The 23,273-nt window shown below is 55.2% G+C and overlaps 4 protein-coding genes across 4 annotated transcripts, besides 2 other annotated features; 1 reads left to right on the plus strand and 3 right to left on the minus strand.

Moving 5' to 3' along the window:
* Positions 1 to 615: 615 nt before the first annotated feature.
* pic1 (Inner centromere protein-related protein pic1) lies at positions 616 to 4,891 on the minus strand (the record flags this gene model as incomplete). Its single annotated transcript, XM_037320377.1, has 3 exons — positions 616 to 1,245; positions 1,303 to 4,524; positions 4,574 to 4,891. 3 exons carry the CDS (start codon positions 4,889 to 4,891, stop codon positions 616 to 618), a joined length of 4,170 nt encoding a protein of 1,389 aa, XP_037181063.1.
* A 475-nt stretch (positions 4,892 to 5,366) lies between these two features.
* cut14 (Structural maintenance of chromosomes protein 2) lies at positions 5,367 to 9,133 on the plus strand (the record flags this gene model as incomplete). Its single annotated transcript, XM_037320378.1, has 5 exons — positions 5,367 to 5,393; positions 5,446 to 5,486; positions 5,547 to 5,667; positions 5,730 to 8,815; positions 8,869 to 9,133. The coding sequence occupies 5 exons, from the start codon at positions 5,367 to 5,369 to the stop codon at positions 9,131 to 9,133; spliced, it is 3,540 nt and encodes a 1,179-aa protein (XP_037181062.1).
* A 485-nt stretch (positions 9,134 to 9,618) lies between these two features.
* Marc2 (Mitochondrial amidoxime reducing component 2) lies at positions 9,619 to 11,188 on the minus strand (the record flags this gene model as incomplete). The annotated part of the gene is made up of 4 exons (XM_037320379.1): positions 9,619 to 9,859; positions 9,919 to 10,030; positions 10,087 to 10,198; positions 10,259 to 11,188. The coding sequence occupies 4 exons, from the start codon at positions 11,186 to 11,188 to the stop codon at positions 9,619 to 9,621; spliced, it is 1,395 nt and encodes a 464-aa protein (XP_037181068.1).
* A 6,870-nt stretch (positions 11,189 to 18,058) lies between these two features.
* On the minus strand, positions 18,059 to 18,400 carry CGCA056_v005125 (uncharacterized protein; the record flags this gene model as incomplete). Its single annotated transcript, XM_037320380.1, has 2 exons — positions 18,059 to 18,119; positions 18,201 to 18,400. 2 exons carry the CDS (start codon positions 18,398 to 18,400, stop codon positions 18,059 to 18,061), a joined length of 261 nt encoding a protein of 86 aa, XP_037181067.1.
* A 1,524-nt stretch (positions 18,401 to 19,924) lies between these two features.
* Positions 19,925 to 19,929: a sequence feature (Short protein (CGCA056_v005126, KAF5523426.1) was converted to a misc_feature.).
* Positions 19,930 to 19,993: 64 nt separating this feature from the next.
* Positions 19,994 to 20,009: a sequence feature (Short protein (CGCA056_v005126, KAF5523426.1) was converted to a misc_feature.).
* Positions 20,010 to 23,273: the final 3,264 nt, after the last annotated feature.

The following is a 23,273-nucleotide window of genomic DNA, read 5'->3' on the forward strand; positions in this document are numbered from 1 at the left end:
CCGCGAGGCGGATGGGCCTCGACCATGTCAGCAATGGCAGTTTTCAATGCCAGCTTAGCAAAACCAACATAAGGAGTCGCCAGTCAAGGTTCGCCAAAACAGATGACCATGAAACTTGGGACGACGTCGGTTCTGCCCCGCCCCCGCCGACCTCACAGACTACAACGCTTGTCTACGCGCCGTGGTTGCTCCGCCAACGGAGCGGACATCCCGGTCATAGAACAGCCCTCTATGCATCCCGAGCGTCATCATTGGCTCGGCAAATGGCGTCAGCTTCCATATGATAATGCTGTGGTATATGTTGTGCAAGCAAGTAAAACCAGTCTCGCTCAGAAACGCAAGTGTCTTTTCATTCTGCGAAAAATATTGCCTTCGAAAACCAATGCTTTATGCTGCCTTCCAAACGCCCACAATCAAAAATAAAGTCCTTTAACACAGTATTGCCTTTACGGCAATGAATGATACGCACACGCAATGCTATAGCCCTGTGGCCTCCCCTGGCACCCATCCGATCCTGCCCGCAGATTAATGTCCTCATGAGCGCGTTCGCATGTGTCTCCAACACAGCTGTATCCCTGATACACGATAACAACGCCTTAAAACCACACATGGCGCTTAGCTTAAATCCTTGCTCATCTCATAGGACCAGCCGCCGTCTTTGCGCAGCCTATTGCGAGCTGCAATATCTTTCCTGATCTCATCCTCCGTCAAGCGGTCTGATCCGCTCCAGTTTGCACTAGATGTGCGGGCGCGGAACTTGTGCCACCTCTCCTTGCTGTTATTAAATACTTCTTCCATGTTCAAGGCTCGAGGAGGGCCAAAGATGCCTTGAGGATCCAAAGTCTCTTGTCGCATGAGAGCTCGGCGCAGATCGGGTGAATCAGCCCAAGGCGCCACGAAGTCATCGTTCTCATCTTCATCCTCAGGATCCGTGTCGATTTCAGGTAGCTCAATCTTTTCGCCGTCTTGGAATCGGGGCGACGACCGCGTAGCAGACTTCTTAATCGTTGCTGTCTTGGTGCTTGCGGCAGCCATAGGCCGAGCCGGGGTCTTGTGCGCCGGGCCAGCAGGGTTGGGGTTGGGATTGAACGGAATCTCTCCCTTGGCGAACTGGTTGATATCCAGTTGCTTGGTTGCCTTGACCGTGCTGTTGTGCTGGGCCGTGACCACGCCCTTGAACAAATCTCTCGATGCGCTCTGTGGGCCGTTGCTGTATCCAGTAGAGTACATTGGCTTGGGCATCTCCTGGTTGTGTCTGTCAGCTGACGCTAGAATCTGTGTCGGATGATGAGAAGGACAAACCTTCTTGAAGCCAACTGACGGGGGCCGAACGGGAGGTCCCTTGATGTTCGGGGGCTGGATGTCCATGTCAAGCCCATCAGCGAAATCGTCACTAGTACGCCTCCGCTTGGCTTCCTTGGCCTGGTACGAAGGCCCATTGCGGGCAGGCTTGCGGCTGTCCTCGTCTTGCGGGAGTGGTCGCTTGGACCCGGCCTTGGACGCGTTGGAAAGAATCGTGTTGACCGGTCGATCCTCCTGAGATCGAGGAATAGTCGATTGCAGACGCGAGGGCGGACGCGTAGGAGGTCCATCGCTCCGCTGGCTTGCGGAATAATCAACAGGACCGTTGGGCTGAGCTCGGACGGCAGGAGGCGGAGCTCGTGTCTGCTTGGCACGCTCAATGGCAGCCTGCCTCTTCTTTGCCTCGGTCTGTTCTCTCTGCCTCTCGGCATCCTGTCGCCGTTGCATCTCCTGCTTGCGCTCCTCTTCTTGCATGGCAGCGCGCTTGCGTTCGAGCTCGAGCTTGGCATCCTTTCTCTTCTGGAGATCTCGTTCTTCTTGCTCCTTGCGCTTGGCAGCAAGCTCAAGGGCCTTTGGTCGCCCGGTTGACCCAGCGGAACTCTTGAAGCTGTTCACCGACGCCTGCTTGCTATGCGAGCTGGGTTGTGACTTGGGCTTGGTAGATGAACCAAGGGTTCCCTCCAAGTTTGAAGACAGCTGGCTATTGCTTGGGTGATACTGAGAGTGCTGAGAAGTAGTGTTAACACGAATGACTGTCGGTTGCTGCTTCGCCCTGCTGGCAGTCTCCTTCGTCGGCTTCGTAGGGCGGCGGAGCTCTCTGTTCCTCGTTGCCTGGCCCGGGCCGGCGGATCGAGAGGCTGAAGGGGGCGGCACAGGGGCTGGCGCCTCAGCCATCTCCACATCCGGCTTCTCTGGCTGTGAAGCAGGAGCAGAGGCATCGGTTTCGGCTTGGTTATTGGCCTTGCGTGGGCTGGTCCTCGTAGGCTTTGGCGCTTCCTTAGGTGCCGGCGTCCGGACGGCCTTCTCTCGCTCCTTCTCTCTCTCCTTCTCCTTCTCCTTTTCTTTCTGGGCGGCGATCTTCTTCTCCATCGCCGCAATCTTCTCTTGCTCCTCACTGAAGACCCGGGCCTTCTCTCGCTCTTCAGCCCTGGCTTTGTCAAGCTTGCTCATCTGGTCAGCGAACAGCCGTGCTTCCTTCTCCTTGCGCTTGTCCTCCTTCTCCTTTTCGACAGATGCCCTTGTTCTCCGGGCCACAGGGCGCTCGGGGCTTCCAGTACTTCCTGTCGCCTGAGAGTCAACTGTCCTATGTTTTGACAAGTCGGGGTACAGCGGCTCCGCTGAGATGGACTGAGGAACGATAGATTCCGTAGACGACTCGGAATGAAACCCGAGTCGTACCGTGGAGGGTGACATCATGGAAGACTTGCCCTCGGCGCTGATGGCCGCACTGCTAGCAAGAAGACCCTTCGAAGTCTTCAGAATGGAAGACAGCTTGTTCTTGACTTGCTTCAGCGGGCTGTCTCGGAAGCTTCTGGTCGGCGACTTGGGAGACTCAGGCCGTCCATCCTCGGGCACGACAGACAGAGGGTTGGAGACGGAAATGTGCTTCTGGGAAGGAACCAAGTCTTCGGTCATCTTGTCCTTGGAAAGATCTGGCAAGACGGAAACTGAAGCAGACTTGCCATGGCCATGCGAGCTAGTGGTACGATCAGGCACGACAGGGGCCCGTTTCGGAGAACCAGGCCGGCCAAGTGTTTCTTTCTGCTTGGGGAAAGCAAACTCCGACCCGCTGACAGTGTCAGCGCCATCAATGCCCTCCATGACATCGGCGGTGTGACTCTTAGGCAGACGCGGTCGGGGAGGGGAAGCTGGGGCGTCCTTCGCAGGAACAGGAGGTGCAATCCAGTCATCGTCGTCTTCCTCGTCGTCTTCCTCGTCGTCTTCCTCGTCGTCTTCCTCGTCGTCTTCTGGGAACGCGCCAGGTGTTGGTGGTGCTGCTGAAGACTTCTTTGGTGACGCTGGTCTAGTCTCTGGAGCTGCCTGTGCAGTTGCTTGAGCAAGCTGCTGGGCAACTGCGGAGCTCGGGATTGATTTGGAAGGCCGGGTGGCATTAGGCTGAGATTTACCCAGCATGTTGATTTGGTCTTGCAAACGCTGAGTGTACGCCTTGTTGTGGGTAGACGCGTAGCTGTCTTCCTCCTTTGCCGCATCCGTCACAGGATCGATGTCCATATCATCAGCATCTTCGTCTTCTTCATCCTCTGAAGCACTGGGAACGTCCATGTTGTTGCCCAGGCTCTTTCCACCAGTGTGTCGACCATAATAACTTGTGCGGTGGTTATCCAGATGGCTTGTCCTTGACACTCGAGGTCCGAGGCTCTTGTTCTTCAAAGGCTCTCTGGCAGGTAGCGAAGCGAAGTTGAGACTGCTCTTCCTAACAGGGCGAATCGGGCTCGAATCAACGGACGGTGATCGGGTGTCTTCGTCCAGGTGGACGTCCACGTCCTCCTGAGTCTCGGCAGCTGGTGTAGGAGCAGGAGAGGGCGATGGCGCTGCTTCGGGGGATGGCGCAGGAGAGGCTTCCTTTGCTGGGGAGCGCTTGACAGGTGAACTCTTGACTGGAGATGTCTTGACTGGTGAGACGCTCTTCGCAGCTCGAGGCTTGGGGGATCTGATGGGAGATGTAGCGACCTCGGTTTCCTTGGCCGGACTGTCAGGAGCTGGTGACTCGGAAGTTTCCTCTGGGGCTTCCACTGTGATGTCCCTCATCACTCGGGTCGTCTGCTCCTCCTTTGCAGTCTGGAATGTGACTTCAGGTGAGCGCATTGTCCTCGTTACGGTCGGACTCGGTGGCGCGTTCTCCTCATCGTCGGTCTCGAAGGCGACGTGACCGCTCTTTCCGGCGGTCTTGGGAGGGCTGGATCGAACATCGGCAATTTGGGTATTGTCTTCGATAAGATCGACGTCCATGTCGTCTTCATCGTCGTCAATGTTGTCCATGTCCTGGCTGCCGTAGTAGCCAGAATCAGCAAGGGCGACATGCTGTTTTGTGACGGCGGGTTTGGGGGATGCGGCCGCTTTATGCGGGGAGACAGTTCTGCTAAGTAGGGGTGATGATGTTGATTTCGCCACGTTGAGCTTCGGTGTTGAGTTCCGAGCAAGCTGTTGTGTGAAGGCGGTCGGCGCGCCTTGAGGAGTTGCGGAGAAGACGTCTGATAGTGGCTGCACATTGTTAGCCATAATTGTCGCGCCTGGGCTACAGAAGACTCACCACTCGAGGCTCGCCATTGTCGATTTTACGCGCCGTGCGTGGCGTCTTGCCGCGAAGCTTTCCTGGAGTCTTAAAAATCTCGGCCACGTTCCTGATCACAGTGTTAGTAACTGATGCCTGCTGGTGACAAGGATGTACGTGCACTTCGTTCTCGTTGAAGATCCCGGCCATGTGTTCGTTAAGCCAGTCCAACTCGTTTCTCGCGGCAAAAGAAAATTCCTCGGCTTCCGCCTGGACGATGCTGAGGGCGGTCGTTCGTTCTTCAGAGACCCATGACGCGGAGCCGACGGGCACACGCGTGCCTCGCATCGTAGCCATTGTGAGGGGTAGGGCGCGACAGGCGCAATAGTGTCGCTATGAAGAGAAGGTGAAATGCTAGCTGGTCATGGAGGTCGAGTGGGAATCGAGGTTGGTAAAGGAGCTTGGTAGGGGAAAAAGAGGATAGCAAAAGTGGGAAGCAAAGCTGTACAGATGTGTGTGCGGTGGTGTTGATGGGCCTTCATCAATTGCGTTGCGAACCGAATGTTTTGGTCGAGTCCGCATTTGGCTTAGCGCGGCTGAAGTTCGTGGGGCTCTCTGGCCTGGGGCAATGACAAGTCGCGCTTGCGGCAAGTTCGCGGTTGCTGCAACCGATAAGGGCCTTATCGGGCGGGACAAGCGGGCGAGGGTTCCATGCGAGGGGGGACTCAGGGAGGGTGAAGTGGAAACGCGACCGAGCGAAAGTAAACAAAAAGTCTCGACACCGACAAAGTCCTCCTCAGCAACAACACCGACAACGACTAATCAGTGCAGCATGAGGGTCATAGAAGTTATTATAGACGTATGCGACTCGATCCCACTTGCGTTTGTTTTCTTGCGCTGACATTTCCCAGGGCTTTAAGTCGTACGCCGTGCGGACGGTGATTTCAGGATGGTAAACAAACATTGCTTCCATCCGATGGATCGAGAGGGGACGAGGGCTTACACAGAACAGGGACGAGAGTTTCAACTCAATCACTGGCCTCAACGGCTCTGGCAAGTCCAACATTCTGGATGCCATCTGCTTCGTTCTGGGTATTACGAACATGACCACAGTCCGAGCGCAAAATCTCCAGGTAAGAAAGAGATGGTGGATGACCGTTCCCGGTTGACTGCATGCTGATGCGACTTGCCATAGGACCTTATCTACAAGCGCGGTCAGGCCGGTGTCACGAAAGCGAGCGTTACGATCGTCTTCGATAATAGGGATAAGAAGAAGTCACCAATCGGTTTCGAAGAGTATGCGACAATCAGCGTCACCAGACAGATCGTCCTCGGCGGCACGTCCAAATACCTCATCAACGGACATCGTGCGCAACAGCAGACAGTGCAGAACCTCTTCCAGTCTGTGCAGCTGAACATCAACAACCCCAACTTCCTCATTATGCAAGGTCGGATAACCAAAGTCCTCAACATGAAGGCTGTAGAGATCCTGGCGATGATTGAGGAAGCCGCAGGAACCAGGATGTTCGAAGATAGGAGGGACAAGGCACTGAAGACGATGGCCAAGAAAGAGATGAAGCTGCAAGAAATCACAGGTCTGTTGACAGAAGAAATCGAGCCCAAGCTCGAGAAGCTGCGGACAGAGAAGCGCGCATTCCTCGACTTCCAACAAACTCAAAACGACCTCGAGCGTTTGACAAGAGTGGTTGTCGCGCACGACTACGTACAAAACCAAGAAAGGTTGGAGCATTTCGCATCAGATCTCGACGGTAAGAAGCAACGACAAAAGGCCCTCGAGGAGTCTGCGACACGGTTGAAGAGCGAAATTTCCCATCTTGAGGAGGATGTGAAGAGAGTGCGCGCGCAGCGTGACAAGGAGATCAAGAAGGGAGGAAAGGCACAAGGTCTGGAGGACGCCGTCAAGAAGCATTCCAACGAGATTGTGAGACTGGCGACAGTCATGGACCTGAAGAAGTCCAGCATGGCTGAAGAGAAAGAAAAGAAGACCGCCGTGGAAAAGACAGTGGCTGAGCTGGAAGCGACCTTGCAAAGCAAGACCGAGGCATATGAGGCGACCAAGGCGAAGTACGACGCTGCCAAAGATGACCTTGAGAAGCAGAGCCAAGAAGTCGAATCCAAGGAGGAGCTGCTGCAGACACTGCAGACCGGTGTTGCATCCAAGGATGGACAGGAGAGCGGTTACCAAGGCCAGCTTCAAGACGCCAGGAATCGCGTTACTGCTGCCCTCACCGAGCAAGAGCAAGCGAAGATGAAGATTGCGCACTTGGAGAAACGCATCAAGGAGGAGGAGCCGCGCGCAAAGAAGGCAAAGGAGCAGAACGCCGACCTCCTCAAGGACCTCGAAGGTCTGAGGGCACAAGCCCAAAAATTGGAGAAGGAGCTTGGCAAGCTGGGTTTCCAACCCGGCCAAGAAGAAGAGCTCTACAAGCAGCAATCTTCCCTTCAACAGCAGATCCGCGGTCTTCGACAGGAGGCTGACGGCCTGAGGCGCAAAGTTGCCAATATTGACTTCAACTATGCCGACCCGGTTCCCAACTTTGACCGGTCCAAGGTGAAGGGTCTGGTTGCTCAGCTCTTCACTCTCGACAAGCAGAATATCCAAGCCGGCACAGCTCTTGAGATCTGTGCAGGTGGACGTCTCTACAACGTCGTGGTCGACACTGAAGTCACTGGTACTCAGCTGCTTCAAGGAGGAAAGCTTCGCAAGCGTGTCACCATCATTCCCCTGAACAAGATCAACACTTTCAAAGCCTCTGCCCAGGCCATCGCCACGGCCCAGAGAATCGCGCCAGGCAAGGTCGACTTGGCCCTTACGCTCGTCGGGTACGACAACGAGGTGTCTGCTGCCATGGAGTACGTCTTTGGCAACACTCTCATCTGCGCGGATGCAGACACGGCCAAGAAGGTCACTTTTGACCCCAACGTCCGTATGAGGAGTATCACCCTTGAGGGAGATTCTTACGATCCCTCCGGCACGCTATCTGGTGGTAGCTCGCCCAACTCTAGCGGTGTGCTTGTCACCCTGCAGAAGCTGAACGACATTACTCGTCAGCTCAAGGAAGCCGAAGGCTCTCTGCACCAACTCCAGCTTACAATTGCCAGCGAAAAGTCCAAGCTCGACCACGCCCGCAAGATTAAGCAGGAGCTTGACCTCAAGAGCCACGAGATCAAGCTTGCCGAGGAGCAAATCAGCGGCAACTCGTCCTCGTCCATCATTCAGGAGGTCGAGAACATGAAGGAGACGATTGCCCAGCTCAAGACCGACACAGCGGAAGCCAAGAAGAAGCACTCAGAAGCGACTGCTGATGCCAAGCGAACCGAAAAGGATATGAAAGACTTTGACAACAACAAAGACGCGAAGCTCGTCGAGTTGCAAAAGTCTCTCGACAAACTCCGAGCAAACCTCACGAAGAACACCGCTTCGGTCAAGGCGCACCAGAAGGACCTGCAGGGTGCTCAGCTTGACTCTGAACAAGTTGCCGGCGATCTGTCAGCCGCCCAAGAGCAGCTCCAGGAAGTCGAACTCGCCATCAAGGCTCAGCAGCAAGATATTGAGGATCTTGTCAAGCAAACGGCGAGCCTGCAAGAGACGCTCGACGGCGTCCAGGCCGAGCTGGATGACGAGCGCGCTAAGCTTCACGGTTTCGACGACGAATTGCACGCTCTGGAGGAGGCAACCCGGTCCAAAAACGCTCGAATCGCCGAGGAGAGCCTTGAGATGCAGAAGCTGGGTCACCAGCTTGACAAGTCCCACAAGGAGCAGGAATCATCCGTGCAAAGGGTGGCGGCTTTGGAAAAGGAGCACGAGTGGATTGCCGACGAGAAGGACAACTTTGGCCGCACGGGAACGCCGTATGACTTCAAGGGCCAGAACATCAAGGAGTGCAGGGCCACGCTCCGCAACCTGACGGACCGCTTCCAGGGCATGAAGAAGAAGATCAACCCCAAGGTCATGAACATGATTGAAAGCGTTGAGAAGAAGGAAGTCTCCCTCAAGCACATGATGAAGACGGTCATCCGCGACAAGAAGAAGATTGAGGAGACCATCATCAGCCTCGACGACTACAAGAAGAAGGCCCTTGAAGAGACATGGCAGAAGGTCAACGGCGACTTTGGTCAGATCTTCAACGAGCTTCTGCCAGGCAGTTTCGCCAAGCTGGATCCTCCCGAGGGTAAGACCATCAGCGATGGTCTCGAAGTCAAGGTCTCGCTCGGAAAGGTGTGGAAGCAGAGCTTGACTGAGCTTTCTGGTGGACAGAGGTACGAAGCTTTGTTTTCTTTCTTGCTTGGACACTCATGCTAACAACTTGCAGATCACTCATCGCTCTGTCCCTCATTATGGCCTTGCTGCAGTTCAAGCCCGCGCCAATGTACATTCTCGACGAGGTCGACGCCGCTCTCGATCTGTCGCACACACAAAACATTGGCCGGCTGATCAAGACCCGCTTCAAGGGCTCGCAGTTCATCGTCGTTTCCCTCAAGGACGGCATGTTCCAGAACGCGAACCGCATCTTCCGCACCCGCTTCAGCGAGGGAACCAGTATGGTCCAGGCGCTCACACCCGCCGACCTTAAGTAGGCTGGCGAGTGAGAGCGAATGTCCCGGCCGCTGTTGTCTCTCGACAGCCGCTGCTGGGGTTCGGCATATCATGATGATGACGACGAAATGGAATACCACAGATGCCCTAAATTTCTTGTCATTAAAGCGGTTCTTCACACACTTTTTTGTATGATGGGCGAAGGGGGTCTTTGGTTGGATACCAGGAGCGAGTGCAAATGGGGCCGTGGATGCGGAAATGAAAATCACTCGCGTGTTTGTGCATTCGGGCGATTACGTTGTATGTAATGGGAACGAACCCAGGCCTTTGGGAGGAGTAACGGTATGATCTGTCTGTGGAGGCTCGAGTGCTGTTGATAATGATGATTTGATTTATTCTCTGTTCCGCATTTTGAATAACGATGACGCCCCCGGCCCTCTCTACCTTCTATTACTTGCGTGATCTCTATTCTTTGCGTGATCTTACAACCATCCCGTGACTGTGGTTTACAAAACAAACGCCATCATCACTGCTTGATGTACACATGCTCCCCGCGCTGCTCCACGTTCACGTCCATACCGACCTCGAGCCAGGCCTGCATGAACTCGACACGGTCGGTGGTGCCGTCAAAGAGCGGGCAGAGCTGCATGCCGAGGCAGCCCATCTTGGGCGCGCCCTCGTCAACCTCGCGCAGCTTGCGGAGGGACCTGTCGGGCTCGACCTTGTGACGGACGCCGGTTGCTGGGTCCACGTTGGGGAGTTTGCAGCTTTTCCCTCAAGTCAGCTTCCGGCCGTTAGATGTGAGAGAGTGAGAGACGGGACTTACCGGACCGTTCGGCAGGAGACTTGGAACTTTGCTGGGGCGGTGATCTTTGAGGTGCCCTGGGTGAAGGTGATGTGTTTCCACGACTCTTCATCGTAGGCGGGCGCACCGGCGACTGAGGCTTCGATTAGAGACGTTACACTGTGTGGTGAACTTGCAAGGGCCACAAACCGATGATGTTGGAGCGGAACCTCCTTACGTCGAGCTGCGTGAGCTCCTCGTCCTTCGGCACCTCAGAGTCGAACTCTTGAAGACTACTGAGGTTCATCAAGTGAATGGGGTACTGTCTCACTCGTCAGCGCTCAACGTTCATCTTACAATCTCTTCAGAAAATGTCACTCACCGCATCCTGGAAGCCAACAATGGTCTGGAACCCAGCCTCCTCTTTCGTCGGCGCACACCGATACACCTCCCTCAGCTTGCTCGGGTCGACCCTGAAGATGGCGAGCTTGTTGCTTACACCGAGATACTGGCTCAGCTCCTTCGGGATCTCCTTCTCCATGTTGAGAGCGGGCACCATCTCCTTCCACACCCGCACGTCCTCGTACGTGTACCCGCGCTCCTGGATCTCCTTCTCCGTGGGGAATTCGACAGGCAGTAGGACCTCCCTCTCGGGCACGGCACGCCACCCGTCGCGGATCTTGGCGGACACCCACTGCACGAAGCCCGCGAAGCCGCGGTCCTGCCAGGGGAAGCGGAAGACGATCCAGGCGTCGCTGGTGCTCTCCATGAAGACGGTGCGCTTCGTCGGGTCCGGCACGAAGACGTCCACCTTGACCGTCGCCAGCAGCGGGAACTGCCTCTGCGTGACAAACTCCCAGCTGTGCCGGTCCTTGGACTCCTCCGAGTCGTCGACGGCGACGGGAAAGGCCGACCTGAGCTGCGCAAAGGTGTACAGCCGGTCAAACTCCAGGCCCGTGGGGAGCAGCTTGCTCTTGGCCATCTCAATGCCGCGGCATGACTTGATGGGGTACACGCAGAGTGCCTGCAGCCGGGCGACGGCGCCGCCGGCCGGAGGCTCGCGGTGCTGGGCGGAGAACTGGTCGCGGAGATTGCTCTTTGGCGGGGCGATGCCAATCTTGGAGTGCGTTGCGCGCAGGGCGTCGCTGGTTGTTGCCGGGATCGGCGGGAAGAGGTAAAGGACGGGGATGAGGAAGCAGACGACGGTTGCGAAGGGGAGGAAGAAGAAGCCGAAGCCCAGGCCTGTTGGGACTGGGTGCAGGGCTGCCGTGGCCGAGATGTTGGCGCCCGCTGCTGCTGCGGCTGCCTCCATTATGATTATTGTTGACTTTTTTTGTTGATGCAATAGGTTGGTTGTTTTGATGTTTTGTTTAGAGTTTGAGGTGGCTCTCTCTCTCTCTCTCTCTCTCCCTGTCGATTGACGTCGCTCGCTGTCTCTCCCTTGTAAGACAGTTGAAGAGGTTGAATGCGAGCTTAATTATGGTTAAGTCACCACTTGTTCACAACCACAGCCGACTGCGGTTCTTTTAGTGTCGATCCGGTGCTTATTTCTTCATGTTACGATGTGAAGCATCATCTCACCTCATTTCTCGAACAACCACGTCTCCGGTCCCAGAGGCTGAAACTTTGACCTCCTCGCCATCCCTTTCAGGGTCCAGAGTCCCCTACGCTACCATGCGCGTTTGAAGTTTAGATCACGTGCCGCGACATGTGACCCAGACTGTCTTCCCCTTAGTCAGGGGATCGTCTTCCGACCCAACTGGGGCCAGGAACAGTCCGTCGGCCCGTGCTTGAAACAAAACCTTGACCGTCGCTCTCAATCCCGCAAAACCAATTTGCAGAACCGTGGTTGTGGGTGTGGGCTGGCGAGCAACGGCTGCTGGCGGAGCACCATTGTTGGTCATCGTATACTCGAAACCAGCAAGGAGAAAGGAGCAAACCACTCCCCAGCCCCCATTCTGCTTTTCGCAACGATTGTCGCTGACTTTCAATCCACGGGCCGTGTCCCTTGCGAGCCTGTGCAGTCAGTAAGGTGGCTCACGTTGCCAACCGCCACCCGTTGAGGTGGACTTGGCGACTACGACAACATCAACTCGTCACCGTCATCGGCTGTTACGTCCGTAAGACAGAGGGATTTACGGTTACATCTACAGCGGCGAAATCTCCGGCTCTCCTGTGGCCCCAGTTGGCTCGTGCCTTGCAGGTCTAGCCAACCTCCCCTTGCGTAGTGCTCTTCCAGGTGCTGCTGATCCATCACCAAGCCGGGATGTGATGGGTTTGCGTCGAGAAGCCATCAATCGGACCCCTGCCAGTTGCTGTCGATGCTCAGAGTCTAGCCTCTTAGCTCGAGCCGGAGCCCGGCTTTGATCAGATGGCCGTTTCTGTCAACGAGGAGGACTCAAGTACCGATCGTATCAACCGCCTTCGAGCTGAGATGCCGCAGCCGACGTTGTACGACGAAGACGTGACTGCAACCTATCGTGTGAGCGTCTACATGGAACAGTTCCAGCACCAACGCGCTGCGCCCGTTGTCTCCTCCGCGCACCGTCACGCCGGTGGGAGCTGTGGTCCATATCGACTGTTGTGCAATATGTCTGATCGCATTGTCGTAGTCAGCTTGCGAACGTAATCTGTTCCCAGGTCGTATCGAAAAGGGTTCTGCCGTATATTCCCCGAACGACAACCCAATGGTGGCATTGAAACGACATAGAGACAACATGATGTCGTCGACGACCGTTGCGATTGGATGTTCGCATATAGTGTCGCATCAAAGTGGTATTCTTGCGCGATTCGAGCGATAGTTTGGACGCTTCATTTCTGAATAATGTGCAGCTACCCACGAGACACCAGTTCAAGTTCCGCGGGAGTTGAGCGACGCTCGTCGGGAGAGCGGAATGGACTCGTCGGGCCGGTTCAACTCCCACATGCGGCTTCCATATTCAGGGTAGCCAGCACCCCGTAGAACCCGTACGTTGGCACAGAAATACTCACCCACTCGGAACAGAACGAGCCGATAATACCTATTGATATTTGCCTGAAGTGGTACTGCTACCTCCGACTGAGGTGACGATCACTGAGCGCGGCTGTGCTATGTTTATCACTACCTTCCTCCTTTTCATAGACGACGGCGGTCCGTGGGCGTAGAGCTCAAGTGTAAGCTAATCAACGGTATTATACGTGCAACTTGATGGGAATATCGTCAGTATAGAGGGGCTATTCCGACCCTGCGAACGTATGACAGGATTGCACTTCATGCCCGGTAGCCCAGCACGCACATTGGGACATTTCTTGTCCTGATTACCTCCCCGCCCAGTATGAGATGACGACAACGAGCATAGAGTCGAAAATGCTCTCACTAGTATTTTGACCTGGGCTTGTGCTTAGAGTTGTCGCATGCGTGGGGACAAAGAGCTCCAGGCCAGGGCAGGTGTCTTCCTAGGATCTCCCCGCCGGAGCTTCTCTGTAATGGAAATGAACGACAATTTGCATGACATGGCATATCTGGAAATTTGATCATCCTTCTTGGGAAAGGAGAAGATGAGGCGTTACACACCAAAGGTGCCAGTGGTCTTGAGCTGTGTGACTGGTCAGATACTGCATCTGACCGAGGGTTGTCTCGAACGAACATGACGACTATGCTGGTAACGCGAAACCCCTTGTCCGGAACCCCTGAATGCGGAACAGATGAATTTGTTGCAAGAGGCCTTTGCGCATCAACCTGGTCAACCCAATTGCTCTGCCGGTAAAGGAGCTCGCAGTGCATAGTGAACCACGGTCTAGGGCACACGTAAGATGTTGAATTTGAACTTGAAGAATCGAGTCCATGTGCTCGTAGTCCCAAAGCCCCTAGCCTGATTTCGTCTAAATTGTCAAAGTTACCGAAAGGTATTCACTGGTTGATAGAGGCCTAAGCGCTAGAAATGTGATCTTGACGCCGAGGTTGATCGCGATCCGGTTCCCAAGTTATCAAAACGTGTCGAGATTCTACAAACGGTTGAATTAGTCCTGGATGTCTGAAGCTTGCCGACGAGTCGGTTGATCCATCATGGTCGAGCGTCCGGGGCAATCGCCAACGTTGGATTAGTACCAGCCACAACGGTAGGGTCTAGCACCTAGCTAGACCGGCTCCAGGACAACTGTCCTGGCTGAGTGCTTGGAGGCAGTTGATGACACCCCGCGGCGGTAGGGATGGAGGGCCACGGGCGAAGTCCATCTCTGGGCGCCTTCTGAGCCCTGGCTACGCAGACGCTGCAAAAATCGCCAAGAATGCTGGGCCTTCTCACGACCGCTGCACTAGATCCCCTGACGCACTACGACCGCAGTCTGAAGAGTGGCTGCATACAATTCATATTAATGACCTCCTGCGGTTGTCTGGCTGAGGCCGTCTTTATGGGAGTGCTTCAAGGGTTAGTCTGGAGCAAAGTGACGGTGAGCTGGCAGTGCAGTTGGGCCCGACACCCCCATCCCACCTGAATTAAACAGAGGATTTGTGCAGGTTACTTTTCCCCCTGACGCACGGTAATTGAGCGCTGTTGCCTGTGAATCTTTGTAGATTGCAACTCAGAAATGACTTGTTAAGCTTCCTATGTTCTCCTCGTCAACCCGCTTCGGTCCGGGATTGCCTGTGGTTCCGATAACATGGCCCATCGATCAGCTTCCGTCTTTGGGGTTGCCGTATTATGAGCAAGGTAGCAATAGCCGCCTGCCATCGGCGCTTTGCCTGTTTGCCAGGAGATGTTGAGCCGGGAGAGCTATATCAAGCCGCATTATTGTTTTAATTTGCGAAATGATACTGCTCTGCCACCAAACTCGAATGCCTCGGCGCCTCGTGGTACCACCAACCTCTCAGAGGCAGTTCATCCGATTAGCGTTAGCTTTCTCAGAGAGCAAAGGCATTTTTGCCGACCGCGTCGAACGGCAAGGCGTTCGACCCGTGGCCGTCACCGAAAGGCCGAGACTGTGTAACGCGCTGACCCGAATGAACCAGGCCGGTCGGCTGTTCGTGGTCCTGCTGGACCGAAGGCGAAGACTTGGAAGCTTCAGAGCTGCGGACTGCCAGGCCGTAGGAAGACTTCATTTGGTTGAATTCCGTCTTTGTTGAACAGCTTGAACCAAGGATATACTCCCGATGTGGATGCAACAGCCCCTTGCTAAGACATTATTTTTTTGGGGCAGTCATCCGAATCGCGCGCAACAAAAATACCCTGTAAGTTTTTTCATAAATATGACCGAATCAGAGCAACTTTGGGGCTCAAGTGGATATTTGGGGGCCGCGGCAACCGTGATTTTGACGGCGCTGGTTCGAGACTTTGGTGACTTTTTTTCAAAGAAACTTGCCCGGGTGTATGCAGGGCGCATCCCCTTTTCCACGGATGGATGCATCCCGTACTGGACATGGAGTGGTGATCCGCTGGGAAGAAACCAGCCTGCGGCAGGTCCAGCCGCGAATTGGGCGGCAACATGACGCCATGTTGGCGTGGGTATCGACTCCTTGGTGCCAGGCGGTTTTGACCACTTCGATGCAAGTCCGATTTGAACAAGTCGATCCTTTTTTCTGATTGAAATCCGGGTGTGGCGGTCAGCAGAAGTTGCCATGGATGAATCTGCAGTCCAGGCGCATAACCCATGATCCCGACAAGTCAAGGAGCAATGACCTCCTCCATGGTGGGGTCGTGGAAAAAAGCAAAGAAGGAAGAGATGCGAAAGGCTTCGGAGCTCGAGCCTGCCACATGTCCCCCTGTCTCGGAGCGTCCCTTTGCTACGGAAATCTGCAACCTTCCGCCGGCAGAAGAGAGTCCATGACGCTGTGAATCCCGGATGTCTTGGGAATCGATTACACGGTATCGACAAACTGATGTCGACGGCGGAACAGAAATTCAGGCAGAGCGCGGCAGGTGATGGTCAAGGTTCTCTGGTTTCTTCTCCCTGCCTCTGGTGAGACGATGGTGACTTGGGGTCAGGTCGTTGGCAGTTTCCATCAAACATCCATCCAACGGTTTCCGTTATTTCTTTTTCCGAAGATTGTCCCATGGACGTCCACTCTGGAACGACTCGCTATTGATGGGCCGGATTCCGATATAGAGTGCCGTTGCTGATATTGAAGCAAACAACATGGATAATGGCGGTTCCGCGGCGTCCACAACGGCCAGGTCAGTAGCATCGTGACTCGTTGTCAGTAGGTATCCGGCGCGTATGCTGGTGAAGTATAGGTATGCTAGGTAGGCAGCGATTATTCTTGTTTGTAGCACCACAGTGGGACGCGCCGATGCGGTGCCGGAGGAGATGATGGGGGTACGAGAACGAGGATGCTGAGGGTATCCGTACGAGGGTGCGCCCCAACTGACCGGTCAAGTTAAGTTAAGGCCTTGTTGCCACCTGGGAAAAAGCAACGTCAGGTAGATTTCCGTTCTAGAAGCCGGGCCGCTGGTGAAGGCCGGGAGGATGCAGGGGGGCTAGGTTGATTGAAGGAGGGGGGAGATGGTTTTGAGTTCAAGGGCCACAGCGAACAGGGAGGAACGAGACGTTGCAGTTGCAGCAGTGGCATGCCCCCATCTGGATAATCGGATTGTTGACGCACAGTCGTTGCGGATGGTGCAGGGCGCCGGAAAGTTTAAAGACCCAGTTCAGTTCAGTTCAGTTCAGCTGAGGACAACCTTCTGCGAGAACGAGAGAGGGCAGGGGGAAAGGGATGAAGGTGCCGTGTTTGAAAAGGCCATCCTTGCTGAGTTGAGACAAGGCAAGGCAGGGAGCGGCTGCCTCCAGCTGTGCTTTCGTCGAGGAGCATGGCAATCTGGCACGAGGTTCGAGTTGCATAGTCTTGCTTGTCCCGTAAAAGTATCGGGCTGTTCTAGCTGTACTGGGCATGTAGTGCAATAAGGCTGATGTCCCGATGTTCCATGGCAGCTGCAGGACGGGGGTTGGGTTGGAGAGGGAGCACCAAGCAAGCCCATACTATGCCAGTTGGTAGGTGACTTGTTGCACCATTTGGCCTGCCCCAACTGCCTACGATGCCTTCGATGGGAAGCCGCGGAACATGTCGTAGTGTGCCATCTGGAGATATATGTGTAGGGGATTATGACGAGGGTTGTTGAGAGAAAGATTTTGTTTTTGTGATGGGAATGCAGCGCATCGCAGCGCACTGCATTGCATGGCATGGCATGGCATGGCATTGCAGCAGAGCTGAGAGCGACTATTGCGGCCATGGCAGGTGGAGGGCGACTGAGGCAGCTGCTACCCGCATTGCTACCCGCATGCCTAGGGCGGAAGAATGCAAAGAGCGCAAAAGCCATGCAGCCACACAGCAAACAGCTTACACTGCATGTGCAAGTGCAAGTGCAGCAGGCAAAGAAGTACATACGGCATAGCACGAAAGCAAACGCAGCCAGCAGGGGGGAAACTGGATGGCAACACCAACAACAACTCGATCGGCCTGAGCCGCTGAAAACCATTGGATCGGGTCATTGGAGGTTAAATTGGTACCGCAGCCCGCAAGACAGCGCATCCCGGGCCATGCCGAATGCTGGAGATGGCAAAGCCTCCAAGAAGGGGTTGCAATGGACGGGAGAGGGACCAAAAGGAGGGGAGAAGTGGGCGTGACAGCAAGCAACTTCCCTGGTTCTCGTATCTTACCAAAGAATCGCAAAGCAACTAGCCCCATCTCAGGACGGCGGCTGATCCTGGCGAGCCTCGGTGTCCCTCTCGCCTTCTCAACAGAGCTGGAGGCAGGTGAGAGCGGAGATGGTCCGGCGCCGAGCTGTGCTCTGCGGTGCGGTGCGGTGCGGAGCTGCGCAGGGCTGGCGCAGGAATCATGCCTGCCACTTCCAGTCTTAGGTTTGTGCGTGTTGGAGACAACTTCTATTCTGTTGGCATTGGGCAAGGAATGTTCATGACTTGCTCAACGAGATATTTAAAGGCCTATATGTTAGACCTTCAAGATTAACTGCCGGGGGTTAATGTTTCTACTGACGGGTTTAATTGACTCTATTGGAAGTCAAATGATTCAAACTCCTTAGATTTCTGTCTCGTGTCTGACCACTTCCTTGACTAAGTTGGCTTGTAGACGGACGTGAGAAACCAAGGCCAAGGCAGTTGACTTTGCCCCACGCCAAACGCTGAATGCGTCTCATTGCATTGTGCCTTGTCCCTTATCCATAGAACCCTGGAGAGGGGAGGCAGTATATGCTCAAGTAAAACTTGAAGAGAGTATTCTTATGGATACGCAACTACCATTCGTGGCCGGCAGACTACCTAGGTACTATGCAGTAAGGTAATGCTCACGACTGACAGACACTTCAGAGGCCCCCATCCGCGGAAGAAACACGTACCTGGTCTCCTGCATGCTCAGATCTTGCCTAATCTCGTACATGGCGCCTATCCAATGCCTTGTCCCCAAACTGTTCACGCCTGGAGTAAAGTACCCTGCGGCAGAAGATCCTTGGTGAGATACCTTGTAATGGCCTGAGTTCTGGTAGGCGCCTTCCCAAATAGCCACTAGAGGGAAGGCAGGTGCCGCTCTCTGCTGCATCGCGATGGAGACGACGACAACAGCCCCAGCTGCCCTGTGCAGTAAAAAAGAATTAAAATCAAAAAGGCCCCTCGAGACCGAAGGCTCCAATGGCCCCCCAATGGCCGGCCCCCAGGCGCAGGGAAGGCACCTAGTGGGTCGGGACAAGGTGCCTGCCTACCTTACCTACTGCGTCCATACCTACCTACCTGGTCTGGTACGGGTAGAGAGGTACTATGTATGGGTATGAATGCACTAAAACCAAGGAAGGTGGACCCGGCCCGGCCATTGACTCCTGCTGTTTCGAGACCCATTGGATCATGGAGGAAGGACCTCCAGGTTCCAGGCTCCATCTGCCCACGGCAATTACATAACACGGCTTGTATTTTTATGTTTTTTTCTGTCTCATCAACCTCTTACAGTTTGTCCCGTCCGACATCCTTTGACAATCGATGCGGTGGAACAAGAATGGAACCCAAACTGGAACCCGCCCATCATACATGAACACATTCTCCACGTGATTTCCACGATTCATCAGAGCCGATCATCGCTGGAAATCGACGGCCGATGCCCATTCATCAGCCTCTTCAGGGACGATCCAGGAAGAACCCACGCCTCCGCCCCGAAGAGGAAGGGCAGGACGGAGCGCGGCACACGGCACACGGCAATCCTACGACACATCATATCACACACATCACACATAACACGCATGCGCACAACCTCTTGCTTGAATCGGTACTTCCATTTACTGCGCAACGGTACCTGTCTTTGTGAACGCCTCCTGACTCCAACGACGTCCTCCAGTCCTCGCCCCCCAGTGACGACGAACCGCACTACGCTATCTACGTAATGGCGCTCGTCCTTTTTCCGCCTTTCGTCCCATCTACAACCATCTGGCGTACTGCCCGCGCTAGGTACTGTCGTCCTCCGCGCACATCACCATTGGCTGCAAGGCTTGCTTGCCACTGCATGCTCGATTTCTATTCCGGATCGCACCCTGGAGCCCTGTCAAGCCCTGGCATTTCTGTCCCTGTCAGGACGCCGTCGAACAACACCAATGTGCCTTGCTGATCCCGGCATGAACACCGACGGACGAGTCCAGACAAGCGCTCAAAAAAACACTCTGGCTGCGGATCCGGGTACCCACGGATGCAATAGCTTCCTGGACTGCGCAGTATCAACACACACACACATGTCTGGGCATCGACTTCAACGAGAGCATACGCAGTACTTGGGCAGATGCCCACGCCCACCACTTCAGATGCGCCTGTCGATCGTCGCTCATGTGCGCAACATCAGACACGCATCTCAGCAGAGCATTCGGAGCGGGCCACTCCATGATGCCTCTAGTACAACAAGACACGGATGGTACACCACGGAAGTTGGTCTACTCACTACCTACCAAGTAGTGTACATACACGCTGCACCGCATCCATGGGACGATGTTCCTGTGCTTGGATGCTGGGACTGTTGATCAGTGGCCCGCCCTAGTCCGCAATCGAGGCATCGATTGGCCCGAACCGCTGTCCAGGTCTCCCCTGCCCCTCATCCTGAATTGTTCTGGGACGAATGTCAGCCTGGATCGTCGACTCCTGCTGCATAGCGCACACACACCGGCTTTGCCATCCATCCTTTTTATCCCGCCTTTAGCCCGCAGCCTCTGCTCGACATGCCCACCTGTCCAATCTGACATGCAGAGACGGTCGCCACCTTCCCTAACGCTGTCTCAAAAGAAAATTCTTGCCAGCGAACAACCTTCTGCGGTGGAAGGGAGGGTGAAAAAGAAAGCTGGCTGGATGGCGGGTTGGCAGGCTGGGGGCAGCACGGGGGTCAGTCAACAACCAGGCACCGAGAACCAACACGGCGGAGAAACTTACACTACCTGACCTTGCCATCCATCCCTCAGGCCTCAGCAGCAAGGTGTTGGACCTTAGCTCCGACGTCGTAGCACCTTGTCTGTTCCTCGCAGCTCTGAGCTTGGGGCTTAACTGAAGGTCCCGTGTTAATACTTGCGTCCCGCCCAACGGTGACCTACCTTTCACACTACTGCCGCATCGCACCGCTCCCAGTCTGTTGCTGTCAACGCCCGCCCGTCGAACATCGATCCCGCGGACTGCCGTTCCAACTTCCCCACCAATGCGGAACATGTCACCAAGCTCTGGCGGCGGCGGCAGCTTCACCTCATTTCTCGTCCCATCCCAAGGACCGCCGCCTTTAAGCATGGGCGCTAGCGGCATCAGGTTCCCAGGGCCAAGAAAGCTAGATTATGCTGTTGCTGCTGCTTCTCCCCTCTGTGTTCCACCGGGCCACACCTCCCGACGATGTCTGTGCTGCCGTTCTAACCACACCTTCCTCACGCCCCCTCAGCGCTGCCCCAGCTGTGCCAGAATAGCCCCAGAAGCTGGGTGTGGGTGCCAATGAGGGTGTCCCTATGGTGTGGGCTGGTGAGGGGTCTTGGCCTCCTCGTCCTCTTCCATGTCGGTGGCTCCATGCCCCGACAGCCTGGGTAGGTACACGGGAAACCTCTGCGAGTGAGTGCCTGGCTGCTGCCCAGGCTGGTCTGGTCCCCTTTACCTTGAATAGACCTACCACCTCACCATGAGCTCTCCTCCTCGCCGCAAATACTGGTGCGCCGTCAGTCTCTTGCTTCAGGAGGACGTCTGTGAAAGACGAAGCACATGTAGATTGTACCTCTCACTCTCATCTCTTCTCTCTCCGGCACACTTCACCCTATACTATCCCTCCTCACGGTGCGGATGGTGGTCGACAGAGTCGTCAATCTCCGCCGTCTTAGACAGGATCAGTCCCACATTGTTTAAGAGTGACCTTTCAAGCTGAGCTTATAGGCTCAACGAGTTGCGACTGGACGCCCAGACTCGACCGAATCCGCGCTAGAGTCGCATGGAAGAACGCGCCTACACACTTCAAACTGCCAGACGACAGTTGTCATTTATTCAAGCATATGTAAATTGGAGCGGACGGGCCTGGGAACGCGGGTTTCAAACAATGGGTCTGGCGGCCATGTATGCGCGAGTTAAGTTGGACTAACTTGCTAGTGACAACGCCGCCTTCCATCCACGCCGGGTCGACTGCGCCCAGCTGTCACGGCCCTTCAGTCGCGCAATCCGAGATCAGGTACAAGACACCAGATCAACGACAGGAACCTCCACACATCATTTCGAGCTAGGCCGGTGTTGATCAAACTCCCAGCAAGAGGAGCTGACAGGGTCTCGAATTCGGGCGTCCTACTTTGCCAACCCCAACCCCAGCAAGCCCAGTCCAGTCCAGTCCAGCTTCAACCCCACCAGCCTGGGCGCTTGCTTTGGCTCGCCGCTCGTTACATCACTTTGGGCGAAGGACCCTTGTCTCATTATTTGCCAGGGCTTATCTGTGCCTCTTCTTTCAGATTTTGACGTCCAGTTCTGCTCCAGTGTCACACGCACGCACCTCTGGACGGAATTCGTGGCTTCGACCTTGTGGGTGAGTAGAACCCGTCAACAAGTATCGTCACCTCATCAGCCAGGTCCGACGATCCGTGCTGTTCTCTGGATGCTAAGCGTTTGAGCAGAGCAGACGGCCGTTCAGATACCAGACCCAGCTTGGGCCAAGAACTTAAGCCGCCGGGTCCCAGAACGGCCAGCCGTTGCCACATTCCTCAGTCGACACGGGTGGTGACTCCGTATCAACGCCTTGAATCGACCTACTTCTCCTCCTCCTCGCAGTGCCTGCCACGCCTCAGCCGCCCCAGCACTCACGCGCCATCCCGGAACCTTAATCGACCTAGGGTCATCTTTTCAAACCGCTCCTCCCGAGGCTAGGGAACCACCAGAACCTTGAGCTCGCAAGGGTAACTGCGCCAAAAACCCCTTCACCCCGCGCCAGCCTCTTTCATCACTTTTCAGGACGACAGCTCTCCATCCTGGGCCATTCTTCTGCCCCATATTGCAAAGGATTGCTAATCTCCTGCCGACATATCATATCTCCGGCATCCTGAACCGTCGAAGCAGACCTGCCCACTGCCTATCCTGTCAACAACCGTTCCAACGCTAGCTTCCCTCTCCCACCACCACCGCCATCCAGGAGCATTTCTTGTGTCCATACGCATTCCACGCCGTGTCTTGCCGGGACGTGGCCGATATACCCACATGCTCGGCCACTTACGTCTCGCTCTATCATCTATGACTACACCGGCACTCAAGGTTCGGATCTGACCTTGCTCATCTGGCGGAACGTCCTCATCCTCGACCCTGTCTCTCGATCTTCGCCCCTTGTCCAACCCAAGTGAGTGGAACCGCGGCATATCTACGCATGTTCACTCGTCTTTCCCATTCTTGGTCTCCCCTCGCAGCGAGGCAAAAGTACATGCCACTCACACGTTGGAGATCATTGTCAACGCCAATTACAGCCGCCTAGGTCCCTTGGCTTGTAGACTCTGGCCAACCACAGCCGGTTCTCCTCTACTCACCAGCTGGCAAGGACTTTCGAATTTTACCGGGATTGTCTTGGGCACGAAGCCTAGACACAACCATCTCGCCATCTCCCTCTAGGCATTGACTTCCCTTCCTAGCGTAGCACCTACAAGGAGCCCCAGGCATAACGCCAATCCCGCAAGCAGATCACCAAAGCGCAGGTTGTGATACCCGCCCTCCTCAACTCTCCTAGTTACATTCTGGTCACCCAGGAGCCCCACCACGGCCTTTACCAACTGTTGTACGAGTTGTGGACAGAAGGTCCTGTGGCTCTGGACGACCTGGACCCCCCCTCCTGTGTGGCACAGCTCGAGTTCTCCAAAAACAAGTCCCTCTCCAACATCTCTCGCGCGGTCCCTCACACACCTAGGGAGTCTCCTTTTACGAAAAGCTCAGCCAACGGTCGGTATCTCGTCTGTGGCGCT

Source organism: Colletotrichum aenigma, assembly GCF_013390185.1.
Source record: "Colletotrichum aenigma strain Cg56 chromosome Unknown KSG_Cg56_contig03, whole genome shotgun sequence".
Taxonomy (NCBI): domain Eukaryota; kingdom Fungi; phylum Ascomycota; class Sordariomycetes; order Glomerellales; family Glomerellaceae; genus Colletotrichum; species Colletotrichum aenigma.